We start from the raw sequence: 25804 nt of genomic DNA, 5'->3' as shown, positions 1-25804 counted from the left end.
TCGCTCCGCCCTTCCTTCTTCCTTCGGATTGTCCCTTGTGATGTTTCTGCTCTGTGGATTTTGAGTGCAAAATCCCCAACCCCCTCCCTGGCGCGTCTCTCCTCTCGCCCCTTCCGTGTCTCAAGCTCTCTTCATCTTCAACTTTCTGCTTTTCCTTGGCATCTGTTGCTTTTCCTGTTGTCATTGAAATTTGTTTCAGTTTGATCAATGAATTTGGCTTGGCACAACCCGGTTCTTCTTCTTCTCAGACCACGATCATATCAACGAATCAAATCCACAGTCCTTTATTTTACTTTTCATTTCTTGTCCACAATGTCGGCTGCTGCCTCAGATCGCACGCTCTTTGTTGGCGCTCGGATTCCCGTTGAGATTCGCAAGACGACACGGCTCATTGAGAAGCTCGACAAGCCAACCTTCCGCAAGCTCGTCCAGCGTGCGTTCGCTCTCCCATTCCACCAGTGTTGAAGTGATGTTGCCAGTGGGCTGCCACTCTGCCCTGTCGATTGAGGATTGAGCAGTGAGGCGAGGTTCAACTCATAACTCGTGATCTCAATTTTCGCTTTCAGTCACTTGCCATTCATCCACACAAGCAGCCATCGCGCTCCCACTCACATCCCACCTCGCTCCAATCAAACCAACACTCGTCGTTAGTCTGGCAGAGGCAGGGACAGCGTCATCTCACTGCGCTGGAACTGGGTTCTCGGTGTTGTTAGTTGCGTTGCTTGAGCTGCAGGGTCGCGCCGAGGACGATTCACTGGTCCATGGATTGGCAACCCCGACTCTCTCCGAGGAGACGCTGGCCGTCGTGCTGACAGGCATCACAACCATCCTGCGATGCGCCATCCGCCAGCCGCGCACCTCGCTCAAGCAGGACACATTTAAGGAAGACCTCAAGGAGCTCAAATTCCCTCCAGAATTCGTCGTCGATCTCGCCACCATCGTCTATGGCCAAAGGTGAGCAAGAAAGCGCATTGATTTGTGTTCGAGCATTCAGCGACCACATATGATTTCGTTGTCGAAAGTGTGAGCGATGGATGCTTGGAGAGTTCGCTCACAACTCCTTTTTCTCGATTTTGACAGTCGCGAAGCACTCGAGCAGTCCATCCATGACTACAAGCCTCGGCACCCAACAGTTGACGGTCTCAAGTGGCGCACGGACGTGACCATCTCGACGTCGTCGCTGTCGCGAGCACTCAAACCCACCATCACCTTGCAGTTGCACTTGTCCGACAAGAGCATCAAGACAGTTGAGCTGTCCACAGACAAGTTCCACGAGCTGCGATACAACGTTGCATACATGTTGAAGGAGATGGAGGCTGTGGAGTCCAAGAGCATCCTCAAGATTCAAGACTAGAGATCATTTGAAAAGAAAGACAGTATTTTTTGTGTTTTGTGTAGATTCCGCAGTTGTATGTATGTGAACAAAAAAAGTGATTACCAGAATAGAAGCCAAGACTTTATGAGGTTGGTACCTGGCTCACGGCTTTTATTGTGTATGAAAGCGAAGCACGAGGGCAGAGTCCGATGTTTGAAATTCGGCTTTTGTTTCAATCTCGCTCGAAAGACATGCCTGTGCACCATCGTCGATCTATTCAGGTACTCACTCGCAGCTCGCATCATCTCGAAACGTACTTGAACTGACACCAAACGAGATGGCTCAATGCTTTCATTAAAAATGACCAACAAATATCAAAAACTCGTATACACGCTTACGCACACGCTTACGCACACACGCACACACACTGGAATCAAAACACATCGCACAAATGGGGGCGGCCAAACCAGGAAGAGCGCGCAAGAAAAAAAACCAATACAAACCGCTCCGCCCAAGTCATTCTACAACTTTGATGGCGCCAGAACTATAGCATCTTCAGAAGTTATCGAGCACGATTAGTTGCCTGCGGCATCAAATTCCCACACGCCCTGCTCGTAACCATCCTGGACGTGGTCGAGAAGCACTTTTCGGCGAGATTCGCAATACTGGGACTTGTCCAAAACCCGTTGCTTAATGTCGGCAAGAACAGTGGGGTTGCTGGTGGCCTGTGCGGTGGTAGCAGCCGAAGATGAAGAAGATGACGACGACGAAGATGAAGAAGACGAAGACGAAGAAGCTGATCCAGTTGCGCTGTCCATGTCTTGCTCGAGATACTGCGACAACGTCTCGACAGCCATTTCAAGATCCTTCTGGTTGTCTTCAAAAATGACTGCTTGGTTGTTCTTTCGCAGATAAAAGCCAAAGACGTACGTGTACTTGAGCGTTTGGCGACACAAGCACAAGACTTCGACGGCCTTCTTGAGGAACTGGACTTCAATCCACGACATGCCGCGCTGCTGGAACTCCTCCATCTTCTTGTCTACCTTGGCGAAGAGCTGCTGCTCAAACTTTTGGCTCTGCTCGTGGTTGTGGTACCGGTTGTAGTAGTGGAGATATCGCTCGAGCGAGACGCGCGAGCGCGAGTGCTGATCGCGCGCTTGCATGCTGTCCTTCTCGTCAAAGCGGCTGCAGTTGTACCAGCTCGCGCCGTGTGGTTCCCAGGCGCCGAGGCAAGACCAGCAAAATTCGTACTTGCAGTTGAGCGAGCGGCAGGTGATGTGGTTGCAGCCGCCGTTCTTCTCAATGGTCGTCTTGCATCGCGGGCACTCTTTCGTGTTGGCTGAAATCCAGTTTGCAGTCTCCGAGTCGTCGGCGCACTTCTTGAGCCATGCTTTGAGTGTGGGGCAGTGAACGGGCTCGTGCGTGGGTTGCTGGCATCCAAAGCACCACGCGTGCCCGCACTTGCACTTGACCGGTCGGGCTTCTACAGTATTAACACGCACTGCGTTTTCGCAGCCAGGGGCGGGGCACCACTTGACGAGTTTGTTTCCCTGAGGCAAGGAGGGGGAGGGGGAGAGAACAAGGGGTGAGCACAAAAAGAAAAGGATTGCAAAACAAAAATTCGGAAAAAAAAAAACCTCCGACACTGGAAAAAAAGCGAAAACATGGTACGACAAAAAACTTTATCAATTCCTTACCTGCACGAAAGCCTTGGCAACGAAAAATTCGTAGCGAGCCTGAATCTCCGGGTGCCCCTGGAGAAGGTGGCTGATGGTCACCTCGTCGGCAACGATTGGGCACTGGTGCGCAGGACAGGTGATCTTCTCGCCCGTTCCCTCATCCATAATCTTGGACTGCAGATAGGACACCCAGCAGTGTCGACAAAACCGATGGTTGCATGGCAATCCGGTCATGTCTTTGCGCGGGTAGTCCACGTAGCAAATCTCGCAAGTCATTTCCTTGTGCTCTGTATTTGACTGTGGCGGACAAGGACGAGCGAAAGCGTGCGGCAAGAAGCAGTCAGCGACAGCACAGTGTGCGCGACCAAAGCCAACCACGCCGGGTCAAGCTTGCAAGCACCACACACAAAACACACACAAAGAAGAAGAAAAACCAGCAAGCACGAAAACTCACATCCTGTCGAGGCAGCTTGTGTGGGTTGATAATGTGTGCTTCCTCAAACAGACGATCTTGATCACCGTCATAGTATCTAAAGTGCATGTCCATCCATCGTCAGCAAACAGCCAGAAAAAAGAAATGTAAAAAAGCGCGCAAACGACAACTGAGACAGCTTACCTCTCGACAAGTCGCTCCTTGTCCCAGCCAAAGAACTGCAGCAGGATCCGCGCCGTTGATGGTGGAATCTGCAATGGGGTTTTGTGTGTGCATCAGCAAGAGCGCAACAGCAACGGACGTCAATGAAAGTGAGCGCAAACACACGAAACGGAAGAAGAAGAAGAAAAAGCGCCTTTTTATTTTTTTTATTTTTTTTTTTTTTTGTTTCATTGTCCGTACCTGAAAGATGTTATTGACGTCCTCGATGGCTTGAATCTGTGTGCTGATAATGTCCTTTGGCATCAGGACTTCCGAGTGGAATCCCTCGTCCTGCAAACGCCCCACCAACAGCCAAAGCCAAAGTCAATGCAAAGTCAAAGTGAGCGAGCTGATGAGTGACAAAGCCAACCAGCACTATTTTCGCCTCATTTTCGCTCGTCATCGAGTCTGCTATCTGTCTCTATCTGTCTCTCAATGAGACGCGGCTTTTGGGGGGTGCAGGCTCGGTTGGTCAGAAACCCAACGTGCGCTGCAACAGTTGTTCAACAAGAAGTCGCCTCCCGCAATGCCACCACACCAACCGCGACAACGCATTGCACACTTCTTCTTCGTCGCACGGCGCTTGTTTGGCGGCAAAAAGCTCGTCTTTGTCTTTTTTTTTTTTTTTTTTTTTTTAAGTTTTCCGAGATCGCAGTTTCGGACGCGCTCGTGCGACCAGAGCGACCTGGCGCCGTCCGAAAAGCAAGCGTCTGTGCTGCTCGACACGCATGAGGGGTCGTCCGGTGCTCCTGCCCCCCCCCCCTCCTCCTTGGGCCCCCACTTCTGCATGACAGGACTTGTTTTTTGCCAGCTTTTTTTTTTTTCATTGTTTTTTTTTTTCCCTTTGGTTACGTTGCCCACTGAACTGACGTTCGTACCTTGGCTTTGCTGGGCTCATCGTCGGCCTCAATGTCCATCGCATAGTCGTCGTCGTCGTCGTTGTCGTCGTCGTCGAACGCGTCGTCAGAGTAGTTGTCATCCGAGTAGCTCGACGAGTTGCTGGCTTGGCGCGCCACTTTCGACATTGTGTTGGTAAAAGAGAGAGAGAAAACAGAGAAAACTAAGAATGAAGCTTGACCAAAAGTGGAAATATGGCAAAAACGATAGTTGTGTGCAATGCAAGTGAAAAATGAGGCATTTATTAGCTTGTCGCCTTGAAGGAAACTCATCGATCATCAAATTACAGCAGAACTCGACATCCACCATCCATCGCACCCCTGGCTCGGAACTGAGAGCTCGCATCAGGCAACTCGACGCTCAAACTCGCACTTCAGCTCATGCATCCTCGCTTCAAGAAGATCCGTCACGGCCTTGCGCATGGTTTGCTCGTCCGAGCCTCGTTTTCGGTGAGATGCGAGCAATTCGTCGAGCTCGATCGGTTCGCCATACAGAACATCTACCCGCTTGAACGGACGTGGGATGCGAGGTCGGAAGGATTCCGGCAAGACGTCTTCCAGCCCTGCATCGGTTCAGGAAAAAAAAAGGAAAAAAAAAAAAGAGGAGAACAATCGAAACCAGCTCTTGTCAGCCATCCAATCCCCTCAAAATGGTGCGTGTCAAGTCTCAGCAACAAGGCCATACCTCGATGATAGATTGGCACGACGACAGGCGTTGTCGCAGACCTTACAATCAGCTGCCCGACGCCCCACTTGAACGGGATCATGTTGCCAGTTTGAACGACTTTGCCCTCCGGGAAGATGTGAATCCATCGACCAGCATTGAGCAGCTCGACTGCAAAATCCATCTGCCCACACACATACACACCAAAAAAGAAACGAAAAACATTGGAAACGCAAGTCAGCAACTCCTGCACAACAAACGAGGGCTTTGACAAGTGTCTGGTCGACGTACACAAGGCTGATAGACTCCAGCACCTCGCACAATGGGCAGCGTTTGGCCTGCCCCGAAGAAGAAGGAAAAGACCGGGTTGGTAAAGCAAATGTCGCTCGCGCCCACCGACCACCGCATGCGGTGCGGTTGGAAATCGGCAAAGTTCAGTGTGCCCCAGATGAGTGGCTCGTCCAGGCAAGAGACGTGGTTGGCGATCGTAATCAGTGGAGTGCCGGCAGGTCGGTGATCCAAGGCATGCCTCAAGGCGGAGAGATTGTACGTGTGCGTCTTTTCGAAAAACCCTGCGAGCAAACCGTAAGCATCGTCCACAATCATCAGAACAAATTGTGTCAATACAAGTCAATTCACCCCTTGTTGTAACCTTGCCCACATCAATGCAATGTCATGGAACATCATGGAAGCGATTATTCCGCACTCACGCAGCATTAGAATGCTCCACCAGCCAACCGCGCCGACAAAAAGCTGTGACGCGGCACGCCAGAGCAGCGACGGCTTCTTGGACGGGAATGGCTCGAGCGGCGTCGTTGGCCACGATGATGATGACGATGGCGCAGGCGCGGTCGGCGGCCTGCCAAGAGCGAAACCGCGCGCGTTTGTCGCCAGCCAGGCCTTCTGCACCGGATCTGCAGGTGATTGCGTCGCTGGATCCGGCATCAGAGTGAGACGGGCCATTCCGCTCAGCGACACGGCTCGCGGTGCTCGGGCGGACGAGTACTGGCGCACATGTCGCTGCAGGGCCAGCATTCGCAGTCCGGCCGGCTCAACGCTGCGAACAAGCCACCACATCACAAAGGAGAGCGTGTGAACGCCAACAAGAGTGTCCTCGGGATGTGCTTTGGGTTGTTATGGGGCCCCCCACGCGACGCGACGCAGGACGGTGTTGTCTGAGAACACAAGAAGGAGTGGGGTTCCAAATCCAAATTTGTCACAGCTCAGTCCTAAACGCAGCATTTTGAACAAAGCCAAAACCACGCCGCCCAAGAGCAAGGTTGTCGGTGATTTGCGGCGGGACGCTGCTGAAGCTGCTGCTGCTGCTGCCGCGAAACAGCGCAATCCTGCGACGGGTGGGACGGCAAGGCGGACGCAAGTGGAATCGACCTCAGAGCGAAACTCTGCGTCTGACTCGATCGCCGAGCCGCAGGCGGTGCCGCCTCGCCATCACATCAAGATACCAGTGTGCACGACGCGACCCGAGTACCGCGAAGGGCGTCGCGAAACTGCCGTCAAGGTGCGAAGAAGTGTCTGGTTGTTCAGTGCTCGAACGCGACCTAACATCTGCGATTGTCCCCCCCCCCCGATTTGTTTCTGTTTGTGCTATCAGGTGTATACAATCGCTGATGAGTCCAAGTTCTTATTGCTGCTTCGTGTTCCGGCGCTCAAGCTCGAGCAGCAACTTTGTGATTTGGTGACTGCGCAAGGTCAAGTTGAGTCGTAAGTTGATGCTCAACCAGAAGCAGTAGTCACACAAAAGCAAGGCTCTCGGGGAAAACAAGGATATGCACTGATATGCTTGCACGGTCGCTGTGCCTCAATGAAATCGCAGTCTGCGCCGACTTGACGAGTACCCCTGCGACCAGTTCCAAGAGGCGTTTCTCGCCAAGTTCACTCAGCTGCCTGTTGCCCGGTATTTCATCAGATTGGATTGGTGATTTGTGTGGCTGTTGGGGGGAGTTTGTGCACTGTTGTCTTGGCGAGAGGCAAGAGCTGACTTGATCAACAATTTTGGGAACAGAGCCGCGAAGCGACAACTCGACGGCCACGTATTCTTCGGAACGCCATTGCATGTATGCTATGCGCCCGAGTACGAAACGCTAGCAGATTTGCGCGAAAAGTTTGACGAGCGCCGCCGCGCTGTTACCGCACGCTGTACGAATGGATGTTCAGGTTTTGATTTGTTGTTCTTTTCCTCCAGCGTCCAGCTGGCAGCAGAGAATCTCGATGTCTCACCTCATCTATCGTGGTTGCTCTACCAGTGAATGCTCAAGCCCAACCTGCTCCCAACCCGGCTGCTAGCTTGACGGCACCGTGGCAACCGACTTGGCTCGATTGGCGCTGGCCTGCCTTCCCGCAGTATCCCTCGACAGACCCTCCCCATGCCATCCACCATCAACTAATGTCTGCCCAGCAGGTGAGCGCTGGGCGTCGTCCCATTCCTGGACCTACCACGCTTCCGCCCGACGATGCGACACGCAATCCGATTGCGGCGCTCCTGCCTCGCCGTGATCCCACTCATCTACACACTGCACCACCTAAAGTGTCAGTCAATTCAAGAAGCCATTCATCGTCGTTGGCCCAGAGTCTTGATCCGAGCAGCGTACCGCCACTCCGTCCTGCTCCCAAATCCGAGTCGCTTCAGCCAGTGCAGCAAGCACCCACGGCCATCCCTTCCAAACGGCCGGCCGAATCCGAGGCTGATGCTAGCACGAGTACCTTGTCGTCTGAAAATCCTGCTGTTAACGCGCCCACGGCTGTTCGCAAACGTCGGCGAATATGAAATACTGCCGTTTACCCGGTTGGTTACTTGTTAAGGTACCAGCGTGCTCCTGGTCGATACGTCGCCAATTCTTAATTGTCTTTCATGATTTTATGGGCAGCATCTGCTTGGTGGATGGGCTGAAGCAGGTGCTCCACAACAGTTTGATTTTTGATACAAACTCCACAACAGTTTGATTTTTATCCAAACTCCTTTACTCGCCCCCGCCCCCTTGTAGCACTCAACACTTGTGTACAATAATGCTCAGAGAGGTTCTCGTGACATCTTGTTTTTTGCCATATTACACGACACATTGGTGGACCGACCTCAGTCCATTCTCAGTTGCTTTGAAGTATGTTCAGTTGACCGCTGTCGCGTCTCTCTCATGGAGGGGGGGTGTTCCAAATCTGCTGGCTTGCAAAATCCACACAGTCTCCAGACATCTGTGTCGTGTGGGTTTGAAGCGCGATTTGTGAAGCCGTAGAGCAGAGGACGAGATCCAGAGTTGGCGAACCACGAAACCGCTCAAACAAACCAAAAAAAAAAAAAAAAAAAAAAAAAAAAGTTTGGTTTCGATCGTTTTTGTGCTTGTTTGGAGCCAAAGGACGAGCATTGGAACTGACAACTGAAGGTGGACAAGCAAAGAGCGAGCATCGTCTCGTCCCTCTTCAGCACACACCCACACCACCACCACCCCCTTCGTCACCCCTGTTGTTCGGCTGCGCATTGAAGATCTAGCGAACGACTGGGGCGGTCATTGATCACCCTCTCGTCTTCTCCTCTTCTCCCGCTCTGGCTTTGACGGCGAGTCGCGCAAGACACGAAAACCCTTCTCGTGTGTGCGTCGCTGCGTGTGTGGCCTGCACGGCAAAGCGTCTGCACAGCCACAGTGACCTGCAGGACTGAATGCGAAAAGGCGACCTCGTCGCGCCCCCCAAATCTGGACTGGCTGGTTTTTTGCCATGCTCTGGCTTTGAGGTGGAAGAAGGGAGCTGGGGCATTTTGCTGTCCTGCATCGTCTGTTCCTTCCTCCGCTGCTGCTGGCTTGTGGCTTTTGGTGGTCGGTGGGCGGTTTGGACGGCGTGTTGGTCACAGTGAGCCATTTTCGCTCGTGCAAAAAACCCAAACCTCAAGTCGATTTCAAAAAAAAAAAAAAAAAAAAAGTTGGAAAATATTCGAAGGGATTGAAGGAAGGCACGTCAATGCATTTGGATCTGCATTCTGGAGAACGATTTCAAAAAAATACAAAAAATCCAACGAAGAGGAGAACAACAAGACAAGTGTAGACAACAGCTTACGAACTGGCGGAGGGGATCCAAAAGAAAAGGCAGCGGAAAGGTCGCAACAGAGCTGTGTTTGATGTTGTGACGTCGAATGTATTGGCTTTTTCATTTTTTTCTTTTTTCTTTTTTGTGTTTTTCGTTCCTTTCTGCATTTTGACTGCTGCTTGCTCAGACCAGTTCAACCATGGGTGGCAGCTCGTCCAAACTCACCGAGACAGAGCTCAAGCAGCTGCAAGAGTTCAGCCGATGTGAGTTTGTTTGAAATGCTGAGAAAAATGGGTGGCTGAAATGATTTTTGTGTCTGAGAAAATCTCATTTTTGGATGAATCGCAGACTCGTCGCGCAAGCTCCAGCAGGTGTGGAACGAGTTCAATGACTTTCTTCTGTCCGAGAACATGAGCAAGACGAGTGCTCGGAAACAGTGAGTCGTGTGATTGGATCGCTTGTTTTGTTCTGCCGGCATGTGCTAACTAGCTCGAATCTGCATCCAGCCACGAACTCACCGAGGCCGAGTTTGCACGCTTCATCAAGACATACTTTACGTGGGAGACGGACGACGCGTTTGTTCACCGTCTGTTTGAGATGTTTGATGCTGGTACGATCGCGCTTTTGCTTGACGCATGCTCATGCTCTGGATTGCTTGACATATGAAAAAGACCCACTGACGAAATGCGATGTTGCGTTGCGCTTTGGTAGACAAAAGCGGCACCGTCTCTTTCAAGGAACTCGTCGTCTCTGCGTCCGTGCTTGAGAGCGGTTCGACGGAAGAAAAGCTTCGGTGTAAGTTGAGCCACGGGTCCGTTTGCGCAATCCAACTAGTTCCTCCTTCTCATTTTCGTGGGGGTTTTGTTGTTCGCTTTCTTCTCCAGTCCTGTTCAAGGTCTACGACGAGGACTCGAACGGTGTCCTTGAAAAGGAGGAACTCGATCGCATCCTTTCGCAGATGTGCGCCGTGTCCCAAGCCCTCGGCTATGACACCACATCCATCCGTCCCGTGTTGAGCGAAATGCTCGCCAAGATGGACCCGTCCAACGTTGGGTTTATTTCCCTGGAGAAGTGGATTGAGGCTGGCACCAAGTTTGCTCCGATTCTCGTTGCCTTGGGCATTGATCAAGTATGCAAAGAAGCTGGACGTCCATTTAAGCCTTTTTGTTGGAATTGTCCGAAAGCTCACTTTGGTTGATTGCTGCTTTTGTTCGTTCAGACCACCTACAACCAACAGCGCATCTTGGAAGGATCCCACCAGTGGTACCTGCGCCAGAGCAAAAAGTTGCGCTACTGCAATGTTTGCACCAAGACCATTGGCATCAACAAGTCCTCTGTCGTGTGTCAAGGTGGGTTGTGACTGCCAATCTAGCGTTCTCTCTTGAGCGAGTTTTGTGGTCTCTGGATTTTTCTTGCACTCACTCACTCACCCTTTCTGTCTCGCTTCCCCCCCCCCACCCCACTTCAGTATGCCGCCTCGTCGCACACGACGCGTGCTCGCCGAACGCCTCGGAAACGTGCCGCATCACGTACAACAAGCTGAATGCCTCCACCAACGACCACCATTGGGTTGAGGGTAACTTTGGTCACGCCGACTGCGCAGTGTGCCACGAAGGCCACTGCGGCTCGGTACGCGGCCTGGCTGGCTTGCGTTGCGCCTGGTGCAAGCTCTCGGTGCACAACGACTGCAAGGAGAAGCAGTCGCCCGTGTGCGAGCTCGGTCAGTACCGCCAACTGATGCTCCCCCCGACCGCATTCTGCCTGCGTGAGCTCAACCACGTGGTTGCGGACGCTGCTGGCAGCATTGCTGGTGGTGCTGCTGCAGCGGCTGCCGGCTCTGTGGCTGATGGCTCGCCCGATTACAGCACGATCGAAAGCCCGCTCGTGATTGTGCCTCCTCCCAACACCACTCCCATCGTTGTCTTTATCAATCCTGCGAGTGGTGGCAACCAGGGCGTCAAGCTTTTGCGTACCTTCAAAAATCTCATCAATCCGCGCCAAGTGTTTGATTTGCAGCAAGGCGGTCCGATGGCAGGGTGAGTTTTTTTTTTTTTGGCGCGTTGGCATGATTGTGTGTGTGTGTGTTTCTCTTCCTTTCTCTTTGTTCTGGGAGCTGGAAATCTGCAACTCATGACATGTGTACTGCCTTTTGGTCTCACCACACAGCTTGAAGCAATACCTGCATGTCCCAAATCTCCGAATCATCTGCTGCGGTGGCGACGGCACTGTCGGCTGGGTTCTGGCCGTGCTCGACAAGCTCAAGCTGCCAAGTCCTCCTCCGCCCGTCGGTGTGATTCCGCTCGGTACAGGCAACGATCTTGCTCGTACTCTCGGCTGGGGTGGCGGCTATGGCGGCGAGATCAAGCGCGTTTTGCAACAGATTGCCGATGCGGAAACTGTTCTGATGGATCGGTACGGGTCGAGTGTTGCGCCTGTTGTTGTTGCTGTTGTTGTTGTGGTGGTGGTAGTGGTGGTTTTTGCAACCGTTGAGAAATTGACTTGAACCATTGTTGCAATTCCTGCCTCTGCAGCTGGAGCGTGGCGTTCGATGTAGCAGACCCGAATGCCGAGTCTGACAAGGTTCCTCTGGACATTGTGAACAACTACTTCTCGATCGGCGTCGATGCTGAGATTGCGCATCGCTTCCACACCATGCGCGAAAAGTTCCCCGAAAAGTTCAACAGCCGTGCCCGTAACAAGCTGTGGTATTTGGAGCTTGGCACCAAGGATGCCCTGCAGCACTCGTGCAAGAATCTGCACAAGCACATCCAGCTTGAGGTGCGACGGTTTGGCAAGAATGGAGTGAGCCTTGAGGGTTTGATTTCTCTAACTTTTGATTTTTATTTTTTGGTTTTCCGAGTCTAGGTTGACGGCCAAGCCATCGATCTCGCAAACGGCCCGGCACTGGAGGGTCTTGCAGTCGTCAACATCCCGAGCATGTATGGCGGTGCCAATCTTTGGGGCTCTGACGAAAAGGTGCGCAACAGTTGTTGGTTGGCCTTCTCGCCAATATTGTTGAAGATGAACCGCACCGACTGTAGCTCGAATCTTGTCTTCATCGTGCTTGCTCGACACAGATGGGCAAGCAAGATATGGGCGATCGCAAGTTTGAAATCGTTGGCTTGTTCAGCTCTATGCACATGGTATGTTTCATTTCTCTTCCCTTTTTGACGATTTTTCTCGTTGACTCATTTACCTGTGGCCTTGCTCTATTTCCCTTCTGCTCGCATTAGGGTCGCATTCGAAGTGGCCTTGCTGGCTCGGCTCACAAGATTGCCCAGGGCTCGGTCATCAAGCTGACCACCACCAAGCTGCTTCCCATGCAAATCGATGGCGAGCCGTGGATGCAATCCATTGTGACCATCACCATCTCGCACAAGAACCAAGTGGTCATGCTGAAGCATCGCGGCAGTGCAGACCTCCCGGCTGAAAGCTCGCAGCCCGAGATGCGTTCTCAAAAGAGCAACTCCAGCCTGGCTGCTCAGCCTGCTCCTGCAAAGTGAGCGTCTCCTCGTCAGCCTCTTTGTGTCGACTGTTATATGAGGCAGAGAAGGGGGGGGTTTGTATTTTCTTTGGCAGTCCTGTCGCGTTTCCTTTCAAACCATCGTTGCTCCTGTCCTCCGATGGGACTGATTAACCTTGTTGTGCTTGTCTGCTGCATTGCGATTCAACATCTAGAACAATGAATTGTGTTTAAGTGAATGGCTGGATGAATGATGAGCTTGAAGCAATTTGCTGTAGTTGAATGGACTCGATGATGCACAACCAATGCTCATGGCTTCTCGCCAAAGAGATGCTCCTTAACCCATGCGCGATACGTCTTGTCCATTGTCTGGTCCACGAACGAGTCGATTGGGTGAATGATGAGCGGGATGACGCCGAGCCCGACGACGGTTGTCATTGCCTTGCGCATGCCCTCGCCGACCGTTGGCGCGTACCGAGCCAGCAGGAAGCTCGTGAGTGCACAGGTGCGATTGATGGTGAATCCCGGGATGAGGACGGTGGCTGCAGTCTGCCACAGGGCCGTGTCGACAAACGACTCGATCGCCTGGATGCCCGTTGGCGAGATGCTGCTCAGGCCAGGGACGCCCGCCGTGGCTGCCTTGATTGCAGCAGTGTGACTGGCAGGCGACTGCCGCGCATACCCAGCGAGCGACTTGTGGGTCGCGTCTGCAAGGCCGTAGCCGAACGCAGCCACGTACGACGCGCGCACCAGCTGCACTGGGATGAATGCACGGAAGGCCTCGCCAAGCTCGTTCGCATAGCCTGAATGTGAGGCACAAAAGGATGCAAGGCAAAGACAATGTCAATCCAGTGGCAAGTCCATTGGTGATTGGTGAAGCGTTTGGCAAAAAGCTGCTCAGAATTGGCTCAGAAATCCTGGATTTTTGTTCGGTTCAAATAGGAAAAGGAGATTTCGACTCACCAAGATACCGCACATGGGTGTTGCGGAAGAGGTCAACAGGCTTGTTGCTGCTGCTCTGGTTGGCGGGGATTGCCGGGACTGTCTGAGTTGCCATGTTCAGCACTGACACACACAAAGGGGGGACTGAAGTGGCAGCGTATTCATGGTGTTGTTTTTGTAAATACAATCCTTTTTGGGGATGAACTGAAATTTCAAACGACAGATGGCGGCACAACGAATCGTTGGATGGCTAATTCACAAGTGTCTGACAGCAAGATTTGCTGACTCGACTCGCTCGCTCACCGCAGAGCGTCCGGACTGAAAGCCATGGCAAATGCACTGCTAAGCTCACGCCAGAGCCATAGGAGTGGCCAGAGGAGAGTGCGACCGGTCCAGCCGCGTCGCCGAAGCACGAGAAGAATCGAAATCAAACACAAAAGCGCAAGACCCATTGCAGCCGTGCGCACCAATCCGACGGGAGACCTGAGCAGGTGGCGAAATACGGAAAGGGTTTGGTGCAGTCCAGAAGCTGTTGCCGCTGGCTGAGTGGCTCGCAACGGGGCGAGAATCGACGACTGCTGCGGCTGCGCTGGCGGCTGCTGGGTACGGCTGGCACTGCGATCCCCATTGGTCAACGAGGGCATTGCGACTGAAGACTCGGCGCCAGAGGGGTGCGATTGAGCAGCCGTAGAGCTCCGCTGGAGTTCGATTGCAAGTTGTGCAGCAAGCGCTTTCTCCTGACGCACGCGATCGACGCATGACATGTAGAGCTTTTTTTGTGTGTGTTCGAAAGCAACAAACAAGCAAAGTGCGCGCGTCAGAGGGATTTGCGAAAAACAGCGGCTACTGGCAGAACAGCATCAACTCACCTGCCGCCGCTCGTCATTGAGTGCCGTGTTGGATTCGAGAAATGCCGTTGCTTGGGTCAAAAGCCCAGCCGGCGCAAGTACGTGCAACGTGTACAGCTCGACGAGTCGCTCGTACTGGTCTTGATGCGCTCCGTCCAGGCCCCACCGACTAAAGTCGGCGCCCACCAAGTACAGCTCGAGCAGAGATTTGGCAGCAGGGCTGTCGTTTTCTACTTTCAAAGCGGTAGCACTGGAGTGGGAAGTCCGCAAGTGAGCCCCAATGACAAAGCGTTCGTCCAGTATTGTTGTCCGCTGGCTGCACTTACACTGCAATCACAACTCGAGGAGGGAGATGGCAGCAAACCGAGTCAAACACTCCGCTGCCGTCGTCTGGCCTGCCATACACGGACTCAAAGAACGGCAATAGCGTTGAGGTCTGGTGCGTTCGTGTTGCCAGCATGCAGTACACCTCTGCAAACGGTAGACATTCGCATGTCGGGCTGTCGTGACAATTGGAGACAAATCAGAGTTTCAGACGTGAGCGAACTTTGCACAAAATTGAATGAACATCAAGCCAGCGAGACGATAAAGTTATCCAGCTGTGAAGACGACGATGTGATTGCACAGTGTGCATGTATAGTGTACCTGCATTGAGCCGAGTGGTTGCCGACGGGAGCAGCCAAAGAGCCGGAGCGCGAATCAGAGCCAGAGCCAGAGCCAGCCAGTCCACGACCGCCATTCGCAGCAGCAGCAGCAGCAGCAGCAGTCGTAGTCGTCACAGTAGTAGTAGTCGCTTGGGAGCGCGCTGGAGGCGTGTGAACCGAGTCCGCCCCGCTCGTCGTCGCCCGTGTAAGCTGGATGAGCGCGCGGCGGCACTCGTCCATGGCACTGTCAAACCGCCGTAGAACAAAGAGCGCCTGGATGCGCGACACGAGCACTGGCGGGTTGCCCTGAGTCGTGTTGCTGGTTGACTTGGTCGCTGGCTGAACTCCATTGCGCACAACTGGCTGCTCCTCCGCGTCCTCGTCGTCGTCGTCGTCGCCGTCGTACAGTTCAGCGCTCGTCCAGCGTTGCGCAGGCATTCGTTTACAATACGTTGAACTGGAAAAAATGTTAGGGATTTTTGGATTAAGCGAAAGACTTGCAAAGAGATGCGTTCGTCTGAGAAATGAAGAGTGACTTCCAATGCCAATTCAATACATTGGCCAAGACTCGCTCTGGGTACGAACAGGAGACGCTTTTTGAACCGCATCGTCTCTGAATCAAATTGCTCAGTCTCATTTTTTTTGTTTTGGCTCAGAAACTCTGAGAGAATGATGACTCCATTGAGAACCAATCTCGCTCGCTCAGACACTGTCAAGTCACTCAAGCACCGCTCGTACTTCAACGTTGGACTGCTATTCATTGTGCTCGTATTACTGGCGCCCTGTCAACGTGCACTTGCGCACACACATCAGCTGCACCATGGTGCTGCAGCGTCAATGCAATCCAAGCTCGATTCTGCTGTTGATGGAGCACCATTGGGCGCGCATCGCACGCTGCTCTCCACACTGCGCGTCACCATCGATCGCCAAGACAAGCTCAAGGCGCCTCAGTGGTGCTTGCTGGGTGTCAGCGAACGCCTCCCGCGCGAGGTCTTTGTCGACTTGGACGAGAATGCAATCTTGCGCTCAGCAGGCGCTGACGAATCGTCGTTGTGCGGCGCTCCGGTCATGGTGGCCGACGCCAGCTATGTTGATATCGAACAACCGGCCTATGCTGTACCAGACTACCAAGTGGCGTCCGGATCACAGGCAGTCGTGACTTGCAATGAACTCGAATGCGAGCTCGCAGTCTGTCTGCGCCGGCGCCTGCATCTGCGCTACCAGCAGCCGAATGAAGGGGGTTTTGCGACAGCAGCGTTATCAGACGAAGGGGTGCTAATATCCTACTGCTCATGGAGCAGTGGCATTGCAGCACCCACGGATGCAGAGATTGCCGAAGCGCTTCAAAACTACGTTTCGCGAAACACAACCCTTCCGTTCGTCTCGACAAAGGTTGCGATGGAATTGCATCATGAGGATGCACCCGGTATTGTGTTTCGCGTACCAGTGGGTCTCACAGGGCACACGGATGTCGTGGTGATTGTCACGATCGGAGTTTCCTTCATTTGCGTTGTGGTTTTACTCTTTGCAATGGTGGGCTCTACACGAGTCGCCAAGCTACATGCAAACTAATAAGATTGCCCCTTTTCAACAAGAGGAAATTTGGTGCGGGAGGCTTTGCTCAAAGGGCTGCCGTGCAGAAACCGCTCAAAATCAACAACAATCCCCTCCTGGCTTCGTGTTAATAATTCTACAATACATTTACTCTGTTCTACGGAAGAGTCACATGCAATGCAAGCATCACGTCAGACAGCGTTTTGCCATGCCGATCGATGCGGCGTGAAACGGCAACACCACCGTCCAGAACGCCATCAATCACGACGTTCAAGGCTCCGCAGCCAGGGAGCGTGTACACACTCACGTTGACCGACGAGGTGGCATCGCGCGTTGCAAAGTTGCCGCTCTCGGGATTTTGAGCAAGCTCGCCGAGACCGTCCAGAAGCGAAGAAAACCGAGCGCGCACCCAGTCAGGAGTGACGACAGCAGCCAGCCGGCCAAGATCGGCAAAGTGGTGCGGGATGATGCTAATGTTGATGCGGTTGTCTTTGTCACCGGCACGCGAGTGCGCACAGGAATACAGAGGAATGGAGACGTTCGCTGGGGCTGGCGTTGAAGGCAAATTGTTGGACAATGCAGTCTCGGATTGTCGAGGCGCACGACTGCTCAATTTCGACAGTTCTGCTGTAGCATTGTACTCTGTGGCACGCGTAGTGTCGGTCGGACCTGTGGAATGAAGCGATTGCACCGAGAACGAGACACTGTCGCGGGGCACCAGAGTGCGCTGGAGTTTGAGCTCTGGCTGCGTGTTTGTGACGACTCCGCCGCCGCCTGCGGGGCCGTTGGTGTACAGTGCCTCGACTTCACGCGCCAGCATTTGAGCGTCATCCAAGTTGGTAAAGATCCCATCCATCCTATTAAAAAAACGCATCAAATGGAAGGATGAGCTACAGTATACAAAAAACAAAAACCATTAAAAAACCGTTCTGCCTCCAAAAGGAAGGGGAGGGGGTGGCGACCTTACCTCAATCGCACTTCTGGGGGCTCTGAAACACCGAGATCGGCACCAGATCCAATAGAATTCATGCTTGGAAGCAAAGTGAGACTGTTCAGCCCAATCAAGTAGGACGCAATGCGCGACAGCTTGGCGTCGACGGCAGCGTCATCGAGGCCGAGCCAACGCCACTGCTGAGCCATCCAGTCGCGCACAAGCAGCTGCGCAGCATGAGCACGCTTGACACAGCCAAACCCGCCGTACGAAATTTCACCAAACCCCTTGTGACCTGCGGGAGCGGGCGTCATTCGCAGCAACGTCGGAGAGCGACCCGTGCTGCTGGCTCCGGAGAGCTTCACAGCGTGCGGCGAGAGTGCTTCGAAGGAAACGTTCGCAAAGGAGACTGTGACATCCGGAGTAATGTAAGCGGACGGATCGCCAATCTCGTACACGAGCTGCTGGGCGCAGGTCCTGGCCGACAGCTCGCCGAGTGAGTTGGCAGGCTTTCTCAAAGTGACAAGGCCGTTCGCATCGCACTCGGCGAAGGGCATCGAAGTGTGAGCCAGCTGGGAATGGGACAGGTCGACGGCTGCCGGATGCGAAAAGTATCCGCCCGTCAAGTGGCAGCCGCATTCGAGCAAGTGTGCCATGGCAGTGGCTTGCGCAAGCCGCGGGTAGTCATCCAGCGACCATCCAAAGTGGTGCACCACTGGCGCGACGAACAGACTTGGGTCGGCAACGCGACTTGTAATCACAACGTGCGGCTTCTCGTTCGGAAAAGCTCGCAAACCCGCGAGCACTGCATCTGCACCCAGGTATGTGCTCGAGATGAGTGGTGTCGTAGTAGCAGTAGTAGAAGTAGTCGTGGCTGGTGTCTCGTTTGCAGTCACTGCAAAGTTCTCCCCCACAACGGCGATGCGCAACGGCGGCAAGTTGAGCGACTGCGCGACTTGGCGAACGACCAGTGCTGCTCCGTTGGGATCGGCTGTGCCATGGAGACGAGTACGCAATTGTTTGTAGTGATGCGCACAGATGTCATATCACACCGAGTGAGTAAATCGAGAATGAGCAACGAGCAAAGCCAAAATCAACCTGAGATTGGTACTTTGTCCGGCCCGCCATCCGCTCCCCCCCCCCGGAACCAACCCAAGCAACCATAAATGCCAGACCAACCTGCGCCCATGTTGGTGACGATGCAGGTCGAGCTGCTCGCGGTCGCAGGAAGCAGCACGCGCATCCACTCTGCGACTCTGGGATCGTATCCGACGCCGCCCGATTGCATGGCTCGGTAGCGCAGCGACAGCGTCCGTTCAGCCAGGCACTCGAGCACGAGGTAGTCCAACGGCTGCGCTGCCACCTGCTGGGCCAGGACGAGCTCCAGCGCCCGCAGCGGCCTGTCCCCCGCGAATCCGGCGCCGGTTCCAATGCGCACAATGTTGCTTTCTGTCATAATCGTAGTGAGTGCAGACAACAATGACTGGCCTACTCTGAGTTGTTTTTTGTGTGCCGTTTCAAGCATTTTTACATTCAATTTCAGTCAAACTCAGTCTTTCTTTTTTTTTTTTTTTTTTTTCTGAGAAAACACAAATGCTCAAGTCCGCCACCACTTTTGGTCTGGTTCTGGCGCTTGTTGCGTGCGCAGCGATTGCGGCGCCGCTCGCCCCTGCAGCTGATCCCGAGAAGCCGATCTGGCCCATCCAGTTCGATGTGCCGTTCGGGCTGAACTGGGTTGGCGGCACGCTGATCAACAACGCGAGCTCGCACTTTTACTACAACTTTGACTTGGAGGCGCAGGTCATCCAGTACGACACGCACTGCTTCCCCCTCGTAAGTTCCTTTCCCCCTTCGTCCTTTCCCCCCCCCCCTTCGTCCTTCCCTTCTTATTCATCCTTCCCTTCCCCTTCTTTCTTAATCTTCTTCTTCTTCGCTGTTGCGTGGCTTCTCTTGTTTTTGAATTTTCGACTTTTGAAAATCTTTTTGATTGATTCTTTTTTTGCTTTTTCTCTCCGCTTCCGCTTTTTTTTTTTTTTTATTATTATTGATCAACTTTGTTGTTTTCAATTGCTTCTTCTTATTGATTCTTTCGTTCTTCGTTCTATGAAGTGCTCGTCTTCTCTTTCTCTCTTTCTCTCTTTCTCTCTCTCTCTCTCTCTCTCTCTCTCTCTCTCTCTCTCTCTCTCTGTCTTGTGGCTCCTTCTTCCCTTCTTTGCTTCCGATCGTGCTGAGCCTCGTCGCGGGACGGTCGGACGGCGGTCAGCTGCTCTTTGTCGCTTCCGGTTCTGGCGCCATTTATTCGTTTCGCTCTTTGCTCTTTTTCCGTCGGCTGCTTTTGTCCGAGAAGGGGGGTCTCCAACTGTGCGTCTCGGCATTGTTCGAGCATTTGTCCTTGTCGTTTCGCACATGAGATGAGACGAGGTCCTCTCCGGCGGGTGGGTAGGTGGATGAGTGCGTGAGTGGGTGCGGGTCTCGTGTCTGAGATCCGTTTACGTCGCTGTTGAATGTAACTCCGACGATCGGCGGGGCCCGCGCTGCCGGCTCGGCTTGTGCCTCTTTGCACTGTTTCGTTTAAAAACGCTCACTTTCAACTCTTAAATCCCCCCTCTGCTTGGTCAGGCTCACTGGAACGCCGTCTTCTACCCGTGCAAGCTGTACTTTACTGCCAAGCCCGCCATCTACCTTGCTTCGCCCGCGAACGGCATTGACTGCTGCCTGTTCCAGGACGGCGTTGGCACTGTAACGCAGCGCGTTTCATGTGTTATTGTGTCGACGGATGGCATTGTCTCACTTGCTTGGTTGTGCTTTTTGCCATTGTTGGTGTTGTTGTCGGCAGGTCCCCCCGAACTTTTTGGGCGGCTTCAACTACTCTGGCTCGACCCAGATCATCAAGGATTACTATGGCGTCAGCCACAACACCTACCACTGGAAGGGCATTGAGGACTTTGGCTACTGGACTGATGTCTCGAGCGAGGTTGATGTTCAGTTCCAGGACGGGTGAGTTCTCGAAACGAATGCTTTGGAGACACCCCCGCAATGCATTGCGTGGCTCACATCATGCTCGCTCTTTGTTTGTGGATCTGGTGACCGAAAAACAAAACGCAGCCCCACTGGCGTCCACTGGAACTTTGGCAACTTCAACGTCGTCAACCAGACTGCCTCCATCTTTGCCTTGCCCGCCGGCAACTGCGAGACCAAGTGCAACTTTTTGCTTGAGAAGAGCGGTGCCTCCGGCATTACCTCCAAGCTTGTCGACCCCATGCTCAAGCTTGCGCAGACTGTCCATCAGATGATGAACTAAACTTGGAGTGCAAGTTCTCGAGCTGTACTCCAGCAACGGGGCTTCCTATTGTAAAAGAAATATATCTGCACTGCTTTGTGATTTGCAATCTCAATGAAGGAATCGAGTAGTGAGTATTGTGAGTCGGACAAGGCGATTTCGACAACAAACGCAGACCTTTCTGTCACGTACCAGGAGGCAAGCACTACTAGTGTGACTTTGCTTGCTTTTGCCTGACTTTGCACCGCTTCAAGCATCGTGGCGTCCGATTGCAGCACGTTTCGTTTTGGAAATCTCCCAAACAAACTCAATCAAAACGAACAAAAAGGTGGGAAGATATGGCCAACACTTATATTGGTAGAAACAACAAAATGTAAAAAACAAGTCGTGACAAAGAGAAAAAAAGGATTGACAACAAAAATTAACGATCGACCTCGCCGAACACAATGTCTTGGGTGCCAATCAATGCGACAACGTCAGCAATCATGTGACCGCGCGACATAAAGTCGAGGCCTGCGAGATGGGCAAAGCCTGGAGCACGGATCTTGCATCGGTAGGGACGGCTCGAGCCATCCGAAACGAGGTAGACGCCAAATTCGCCCTTCGGGGCCTCAACAGCAGTGTAGGTCGCGCCAGCAGGGACGACATAGCCCTCAGTGAAGAGCTTGAAATGGTGGATGAGCGCCTCCATGGACTCCTTCATCTCGGCACGGCGCGGAGGTGTAATCTTGTTGTCGTCAATGCGAACCTCGCCAGTTGGCATGTCGTTCAGGGCCTGCATAATGATGCGGATGCTCTGGCGCATTTCTTCGACACGGCAGAGATATCGGTCGTAGCTGTCACCACGCTTGCCGACAGGGACGTCGAATTTCTGCAAAGAGAGAAAAGAGAAAAAGCAAGCAGAATAGCGATTTAGGGTCAAAAAAAAAAAAACGCTCGCAAAGCCAACCCAGCGCAAATGTCAACGAATAGCATCGACCACTCACAAACTTCTCGTAGCCATCGTACGGCTGGACCTTGCGCAAATCCCAGGCAATGCCAGAGCCACGGAGCATGACACCCGAAAAGCCCCAGTCGAGGGCCTGGCGAGCAGTGACAATGCCGATATCCACAAGACGTTGCTTCCAGATGCGATTCTCGGTAAGCATGTCCTCCATTTCGTCAATGCGAGACGAGAATGGCTTGATAAAGTTGTAAATGTCCTCCATCAGGCCGAGAGGAAGGTCGAGGGCGACACCGCCCGGTCGGACGTATGCGGCGTGGAGGCGGGCGCCAGAAGCACGCTAGTAGGAGACAAGAGGAAGCGTGAAACGAAAATCCGGAAGCCGGAAACAGTGAGAAAAAAAACAAACGTGGAACAACAACCACAACAACAACAACAACAACAACAACAACAACAACAACAACAACAACAACAAAAAGTGTGCCAATAACCAGACTCTGTCCGTCCCCTCCCTTGCACACGAGCACACTACCCGCAACCCATCACACCAACAGATCAGCCATCAAACCGCAGCCTCACCTCGTAAAACTCCATCATCTTTTCGCGCTCCTCGAACATCCAGAGGAAGGGCGTCAGCGCGCCGACATCCATGGCGTGGGTGGTGACGGCCATGATGTGGTTGAGCAGACGAGTAATCTCGCCAAAGAGCACGCGAATGTACTGCGCGCGCGGGGGTGCTTGGATGTTGAGGAGCTTCTCGACGGCAAGCGAGTAGGCTTGCTCGTTGGCCATCATCGAGACGTAGTCGAGACGGTCAAAGTACGGAAGCGCCTGGGTGTAGGTCTTGTACTCGATGAGCTTTTCCGTGCCACGGTGCAGCAGGCCAATGTGGGGGTCGGCGCGGTGCACGACCTCACCGTCGAGCTCGAGAACGAGACGCAGCACACCGTGGGCGGCCGGGTGCTGGGGGCCAAAGTTCATCGTGTAGTTTGAGACGTGACGCTCGGGCACGTACGGGGCGGCCTCCGTGTCGGCCAGCGGCGGATAGAAGGTCTGCGGTGGCGAGTAGACGGTCGGCTTCCACTCGCCAATCTTCTTCGAGACGGCGGCTGCGGGCTCGACGGCGCCGCGCATCTGGGGCAAGGCGGGCGTGACGGCGACTGCCGCGGCAGCTGCAGCAGCCGGAGCAGAGGTCGAAGCCATGCGCGAGGCCACCGTGCGGGCTCTAAAACAAAGGAGGGGAAAAAATCGAAAGGGAAAAAAAAAAAAAAAGCACAAAAACATTGAGTTGATGTTATTGAACGACGCTGCAAGTGAGAGTGGCAGACGGGAAGCGGAAGGCATGGAGAAGTGGTTGCAGTGACTGTTTCACAGCGAGAGTGTGCGGGAGGGAGAGAAGAGAAGGGGCAGAAGGGACTGAAAAAGAAACAAAAAAAAAAAAAAGAGAGATCTGAAGCCAAAAACGCCACTGTCTCTCTCTCTCCATCAACAAAAGCGAATGCGGTGGACAATGACAAAGTTGGTCATGATGGTGGTAGATAATGGGGTGGTGTTGGGGTCGGTAGCGGAGGGGGGCGACGAGAGAGAGAGAGAGAGAGAGAAGAGCCCAATGCAACGGAAGCGAATGCAGCGCCATCCATGCTTCACTGCCCTCTCCCACTTTTGCCCTCATCGCGTTGCCACCCGAACGCTGTACTCGAGAACACAAAGGCGAATCTTGCATTTTGCGACCACAGAAGCGTGGAAGGTCGTTCAAGTGAGTGGCGCACAGAGCGAGCAGAAAAACTTACAATGCTGGACGCAGCAAACTCAGCATGTTTCTGGTTGTTGATTTCACAAAGGTCGACTGCGCCCCCCCCCCCCAAATCAAAGCCGGGATTCTGAGGATGGCATGAATGTTGCAAGAGTCACAGTAAGGCGCGTTGTGCAAGCACTCGTCGAGACAGCTCGTTGCCGCAAGGCGATGCGAAATTTGTTCAAACAAGGTTGAATTTTCGCCGATTCTCTCTCAAATCAGGGAACAGCCACACAAAGTAATCACCAACCTCGAATGATGGCCCATTCACAGAGGTAGTGAGCGTCATAGCATCGGATCTGACAACGCACTCACGTCCAAATGGTAAAGAAGCAAAATTCATTCTTTTTTTGTGAGTTGGTCGTTTGCTTTGATATGATTTTGCACGACCTCAACTCGCCCCTTCGTCATGCACCATCGGCACATGCACACATCGGCCATTGCGACCATGAGGCTCGCGCATCTCCCTTCTTCTTCGGCCCCTTCGTCTGTGCGCCGCCATCCCAAGCGAGCAAAGTCAAAGATTGGCCCCAAACCGCGAACTGCCGCTTCTCCCCTCAACCAACCACTGCCACCCCCCGTGACCTGTCGACCAGACGACACTCCATGCGTGTGCGCCTCTGCTCATCTCGCTTGTGGAGCAGTCGCCATGTCCGCACTCCTTGAGCTCTGATTCCGGCTCGTCTTTCCTTTTGCTCAAATTGAATTGAAAAAAACATAACAGAGATCCTTTCCTTTTTTTTTTTTTTTTTTTTTTTTTTTTTTTTTTTTTTTTTTTTTTTTTTTGGTAAAATGGTGATGATTCCAGCCGACTGTTTTTTCCTCGTCTATCTTTCTTTCATTTCCGCTGAGCTTCCTCGCCACCAGAGTCGCGTGTACTTCTATGAGGAGAACACTCGATGCCTTCTCATCGGATGTGGGTGTGTTGCTTGGACGGGGCTACAACACGCATCAAACGTCAAAACCGAAACCTTCATCATCCGAAATGGAATTGCGGAAATTCTTGCTTACCACTCTCATGATGATGCATTGATCTGACTCGGATCGACATTGATCTGACAACTGACTCTTTGGTCGCCTTTGTGTTGCTTGTACGTCCCAATCGCATGCAGGTTTTTCACGTGTGCTTCAAGCCCCGACGAGTTCTGCTTTGAAAAGGGTTTTTTCCAAAAGGCACTAATAGTCGTTCTCCTCAAGCCAAAGGACGAGCCTCTGTCATCCAAACCAAGAAACAAAGATCATCCAGGACCCGGAACGAAACCCCAGAACAAACCTTCAAACCGAGCAAAACACAAAAATGCGCCCAGTTGACGTGTCCGACCTGATTGGCACAACCGTTGGTGAGCTGCTGGACATGCTGCCAACGCCTCCGACATCGCTGGCGGTACACTCGCAGCGTAGCTCTGGAATCTCGCGGGTCAGCGGCCTTGGTATCTCCAGTTCAGTTTCAGCGCAAAGCTTAGTTAGCAACGGCTCGGACATGGATGGAGAGTCCGCCAGCCACTCTGGCGTCTCCCAAACACTACACCACAGCAGCAACGGACCGTCTCCAGCCCTGGTTAGCTCGCCCCGGGATCCGGCAGCCCCCGCCATCCCACCAAGACCGAACGCCGTTCGTCGTCTCCCCTCCACCGAGCCTTCTTCTCCACTGGCCACCCCATCCCCCGGTGCCGCGCCGCCCACTCTTCGCAACGTGCAGTCTTCGTCTGGATCATCCACTGCTCTTGGAGCTGAAGCCAGCGAGGCAGAATACTTTGATTTGTTGTGCAGGTGAGCATCTGTGTTCTACGGTCGTGGTGCTCTTCACGTCTCTCACTCCTGTGTACTTGGGACGTTGCTTGATTTGCATTTTGCCCGGTTTGTTTGCGTAGGACATGTCGTGGTGTTGTACACGAGCAAGATCGGTCTCGGCTGTACGCGTATTTGCTTCGGCTTCCCGCTGATCAGCTGCACATTGCTCAAGACACGGCGCATCAAGCTCTGTCCGACAGTGAGACCATTTTCGAGTGATGTTTGGGAGCTGGGGAGCAGCGTTAGCATGTTGTACACGTCCTGACCCCATCCTTTTTTTTTTCTTTTTTTTTTCTTTTTTTTTTTTTTTTTTTTTTTGTGTGTGTGTGTGTGTGTGTGTGTGTGTGTGTGTGTGTGTGTGTGTGTGTGTGTGTGTGTGTGTGTGTGTGTGTG

General features: G+C 53.1%; 11 protein-coding genes across 11 annotated transcripts; 6 read left to right on the top strand and 5 right to left on the bottom strand.

Moving 5' to 3' along the window:
* Positions 1 to 282: 282 nt before the first annotated feature.
* On the top strand, positions 283 to 1464 carry CAOG_01051 (HCaRG domain-containing protein). The gene is made up of 3 exons (XM_004365865.2): positions 283 to 433; positions 714 to 954; positions 1081 to 1464. Exons 1-3 carry the CDS (start codon positions 313 to 315, stop codon positions 1352 to 1354), a joined length of 636 nt encoding a protein of 211 aa, XP_004365922.1. The 5' UTR covers positions 283 to 312; the 3' UTR covers positions 1355 to 1464.
* Positions 1465 to 1653: 189 nt separating this feature from the next.
* Positions 1654 to 4682, bottom strand: CAOG_01050 (ariadne ubiquitin-conjugating enzyme E2 binding protein). The gene is made up of 6 exons (XM_004365864.2): positions 4507 to 4682; positions 3830 to 3919; positions 3611 to 3678; positions 3449 to 3524; positions 3013 to 3291; positions 1654 to 2865 (listed from the first exon to the last, which is right to left on the bottom strand). The coding sequence occupies exons 1-6, from the start codon at positions 4651 to 4653 to the stop codon at positions 1891 to 1893; spliced, it is 1635 nt and encodes a 544-aa protein (XP_004365921.2). The 5' UTR covers positions 4654 to 4682; the 3' UTR covers positions 1654 to 1890.
* Positions 4683 to 4869: 187 nt separating this feature from the next.
* CAOG_01049 (acyltransferase) lies at positions 4870 to 6404 on the bottom strand (the record flags this gene model as incomplete). The annotated part of the gene is made up of 4 exons (XM_004365862.2): positions 5899 to 6404; positions 5480 to 5760; positions 5210 to 5372; positions 4870 to 5087 (listed from the first exon to the last, which is right to left on the bottom strand). Exons 1-4 carry the CDS (start codon positions 6263 to 6265, stop codon positions 4870 to 4872), a joined length of 1029 nt encoding a protein of 342 aa, XP_004365919.2. The 5' UTR covers positions 6266 to 6404.
* Positions 6297 to 7973, top strand: CAOG_01048 (hypothetical protein; the record flags this gene model as incomplete). The annotated part of the gene is made up of 5 exons (XM_004365863.2): positions 6297 to 6707; positions 6801 to 6910; positions 7023 to 7103; positions 7212 to 7345; positions 7453 to 7973. Coding segments are annotated over 5 exons (1257 nt in total), but the record flags the coding sequence as incomplete, so codon positions are not given.
* A 1430-nt stretch (positions 7974 to 9403) lies between these two features.
* On the top strand, positions 9404 to 12985 carry CAOG_01047 (diacylglycerol kinase 1). Its single transcript, XM_004365861.2, has 12 exons — positions 9404 to 9483; positions 9569 to 9656; positions 9727 to 9830; positions 9932 to 10015; positions 10105 to 10349; positions 10440 to 10569; positions 10689 to 11256; positions 11387 to 11632; positions 11752 to 11998; positions 12086 to 12196; positions 12298 to 12363; positions 12454 to 12985. Exons 1-12 carry the CDS (start codon positions 9420 to 9422, stop codon positions 12721 to 12723), a joined length of 2223 nt encoding a protein of 740 aa, XP_004365918.2. The 5' UTR covers positions 9404 to 9419; the 3' UTR covers positions 12724 to 12985.
* A 7-nt stretch (positions 12986 to 12992) lies between these two features.
* Positions 12993 to 15555, bottom strand: CAOG_01046 (hypothetical protein; the record flags this gene model as incomplete). Its single annotated transcript, XM_004365860.2, has 6 exons — positions 12993 to 13486; positions 13647 to 13748; positions 13978 to 14362; positions 14495 to 14723; positions 14800 to 14973; positions 15119 to 15555. 6 exons carry the CDS (start codon positions 15553 to 15555, stop codon positions 12993 to 12995), a joined length of 1821 nt encoding a protein of 606 aa, XP_004365917.2.
* Positions 15556 to 15761: 206 nt separating this feature from the next.
* On the top strand, positions 15762 to 16850 carry CAOG_01045 (hypothetical protein). The gene has a single exon (XM_004365859.2). The coding sequence runs from the start codon at positions 15787 to 15789 to the stop codon at positions 16687 to 16689; it is 903 nt and encodes a 300-aa protein (XP_004365916.2). The 5' UTR covers positions 15762 to 15786; the 3' UTR covers positions 16690 to 16850.
* CAOG_01044 (propionyl-CoA carboxylase) lies at positions 16808 to 19071 on the bottom strand. Its single transcript, XM_004365858.2, has 3 exons — positions 18782 to 19071; positions 17639 to 18593; positions 16808 to 17528 (listed from the first exon to the last, which is right to left on the bottom strand). The coding sequence occupies exons 1-3, from the start codon at positions 19056 to 19058 to the stop codon at positions 16829 to 16831; spliced, it is 1932 nt and encodes a 643-aa protein (XP_004365915.1). The 5' UTR covers positions 19059 to 19071; the 3' UTR covers positions 16808 to 16828.
* Positions 19072 to 19161: 90 nt separating this feature from the next.
* CAOG_01043 (hypothetical protein) lies at positions 19162 to 20984 on the top strand. Its single transcript, XM_004365857.2, has 4 exons — positions 19162 to 19435; positions 20222 to 20341; positions 20439 to 20599; positions 20708 to 20984. The coding sequence occupies exons 1-4, from the start codon at positions 19196 to 19198 to the stop codon at positions 20901 to 20903; spliced, it is 717 nt and encodes a 238-aa protein (XP_004365914.1). The 5' UTR covers positions 19162 to 19195; the 3' UTR covers positions 20904 to 20984.
* Positions 20985 to 21211: 227 nt separating this feature from the next.
* CAOG_01042 (NADH dehydrogenase iron-sulfur protein 2) lies at positions 21212 to 23673 on the bottom strand. The gene is made up of 4 exons (XM_004365856.2): positions 23616 to 23673; positions 22405 to 23050; positions 21869 to 22165; positions 21212 to 21753 (listed from the first exon to the last, which is right to left on the bottom strand). The coding sequence occupies exons 1-4, from the start codon at positions 23639 to 23641 to the stop codon at positions 21304 to 21306; spliced, it is 1419 nt and encodes a 472-aa protein (XP_004365913.1). The 5' UTR covers positions 23642 to 23673; the 3' UTR covers positions 21212 to 21303.
* A 1244-nt stretch (positions 23674 to 24917) lies between these two features.
* On the top strand, positions 24918 to 25630 carry CAOG_01041 (hypothetical protein; the record flags this gene model as incomplete). Its single annotated transcript, XM_004365855.1, has 2 exons — positions 24918 to 25390; positions 25492 to 25630. 2 exons carry the CDS (start codon positions 24918 to 24920, stop codon positions 25628 to 25630), a joined length of 612 nt encoding a protein of 203 aa, XP_004365912.1.
* Positions 25631 to 25804: the final 174 nt, after the last annotated feature.

This window comes from Capsaspora owczarzaki (genome assembly GCF_000151315.2).
Source record: "Capsaspora owczarzaki ATCC 30864 unplaced genomic scaffold supercont2.1, whole genome shotgun sequence".
Lineage (NCBI taxonomy): Eukaryota > Filasterea > Ministeriida > Capsasporidae > Capsaspora > Capsaspora owczarzaki.
The sequence above is the reverse complement of the archived record's forward strand: the minus strand, read 5'-3'. Positions and strand labels throughout refer to the sequence as shown.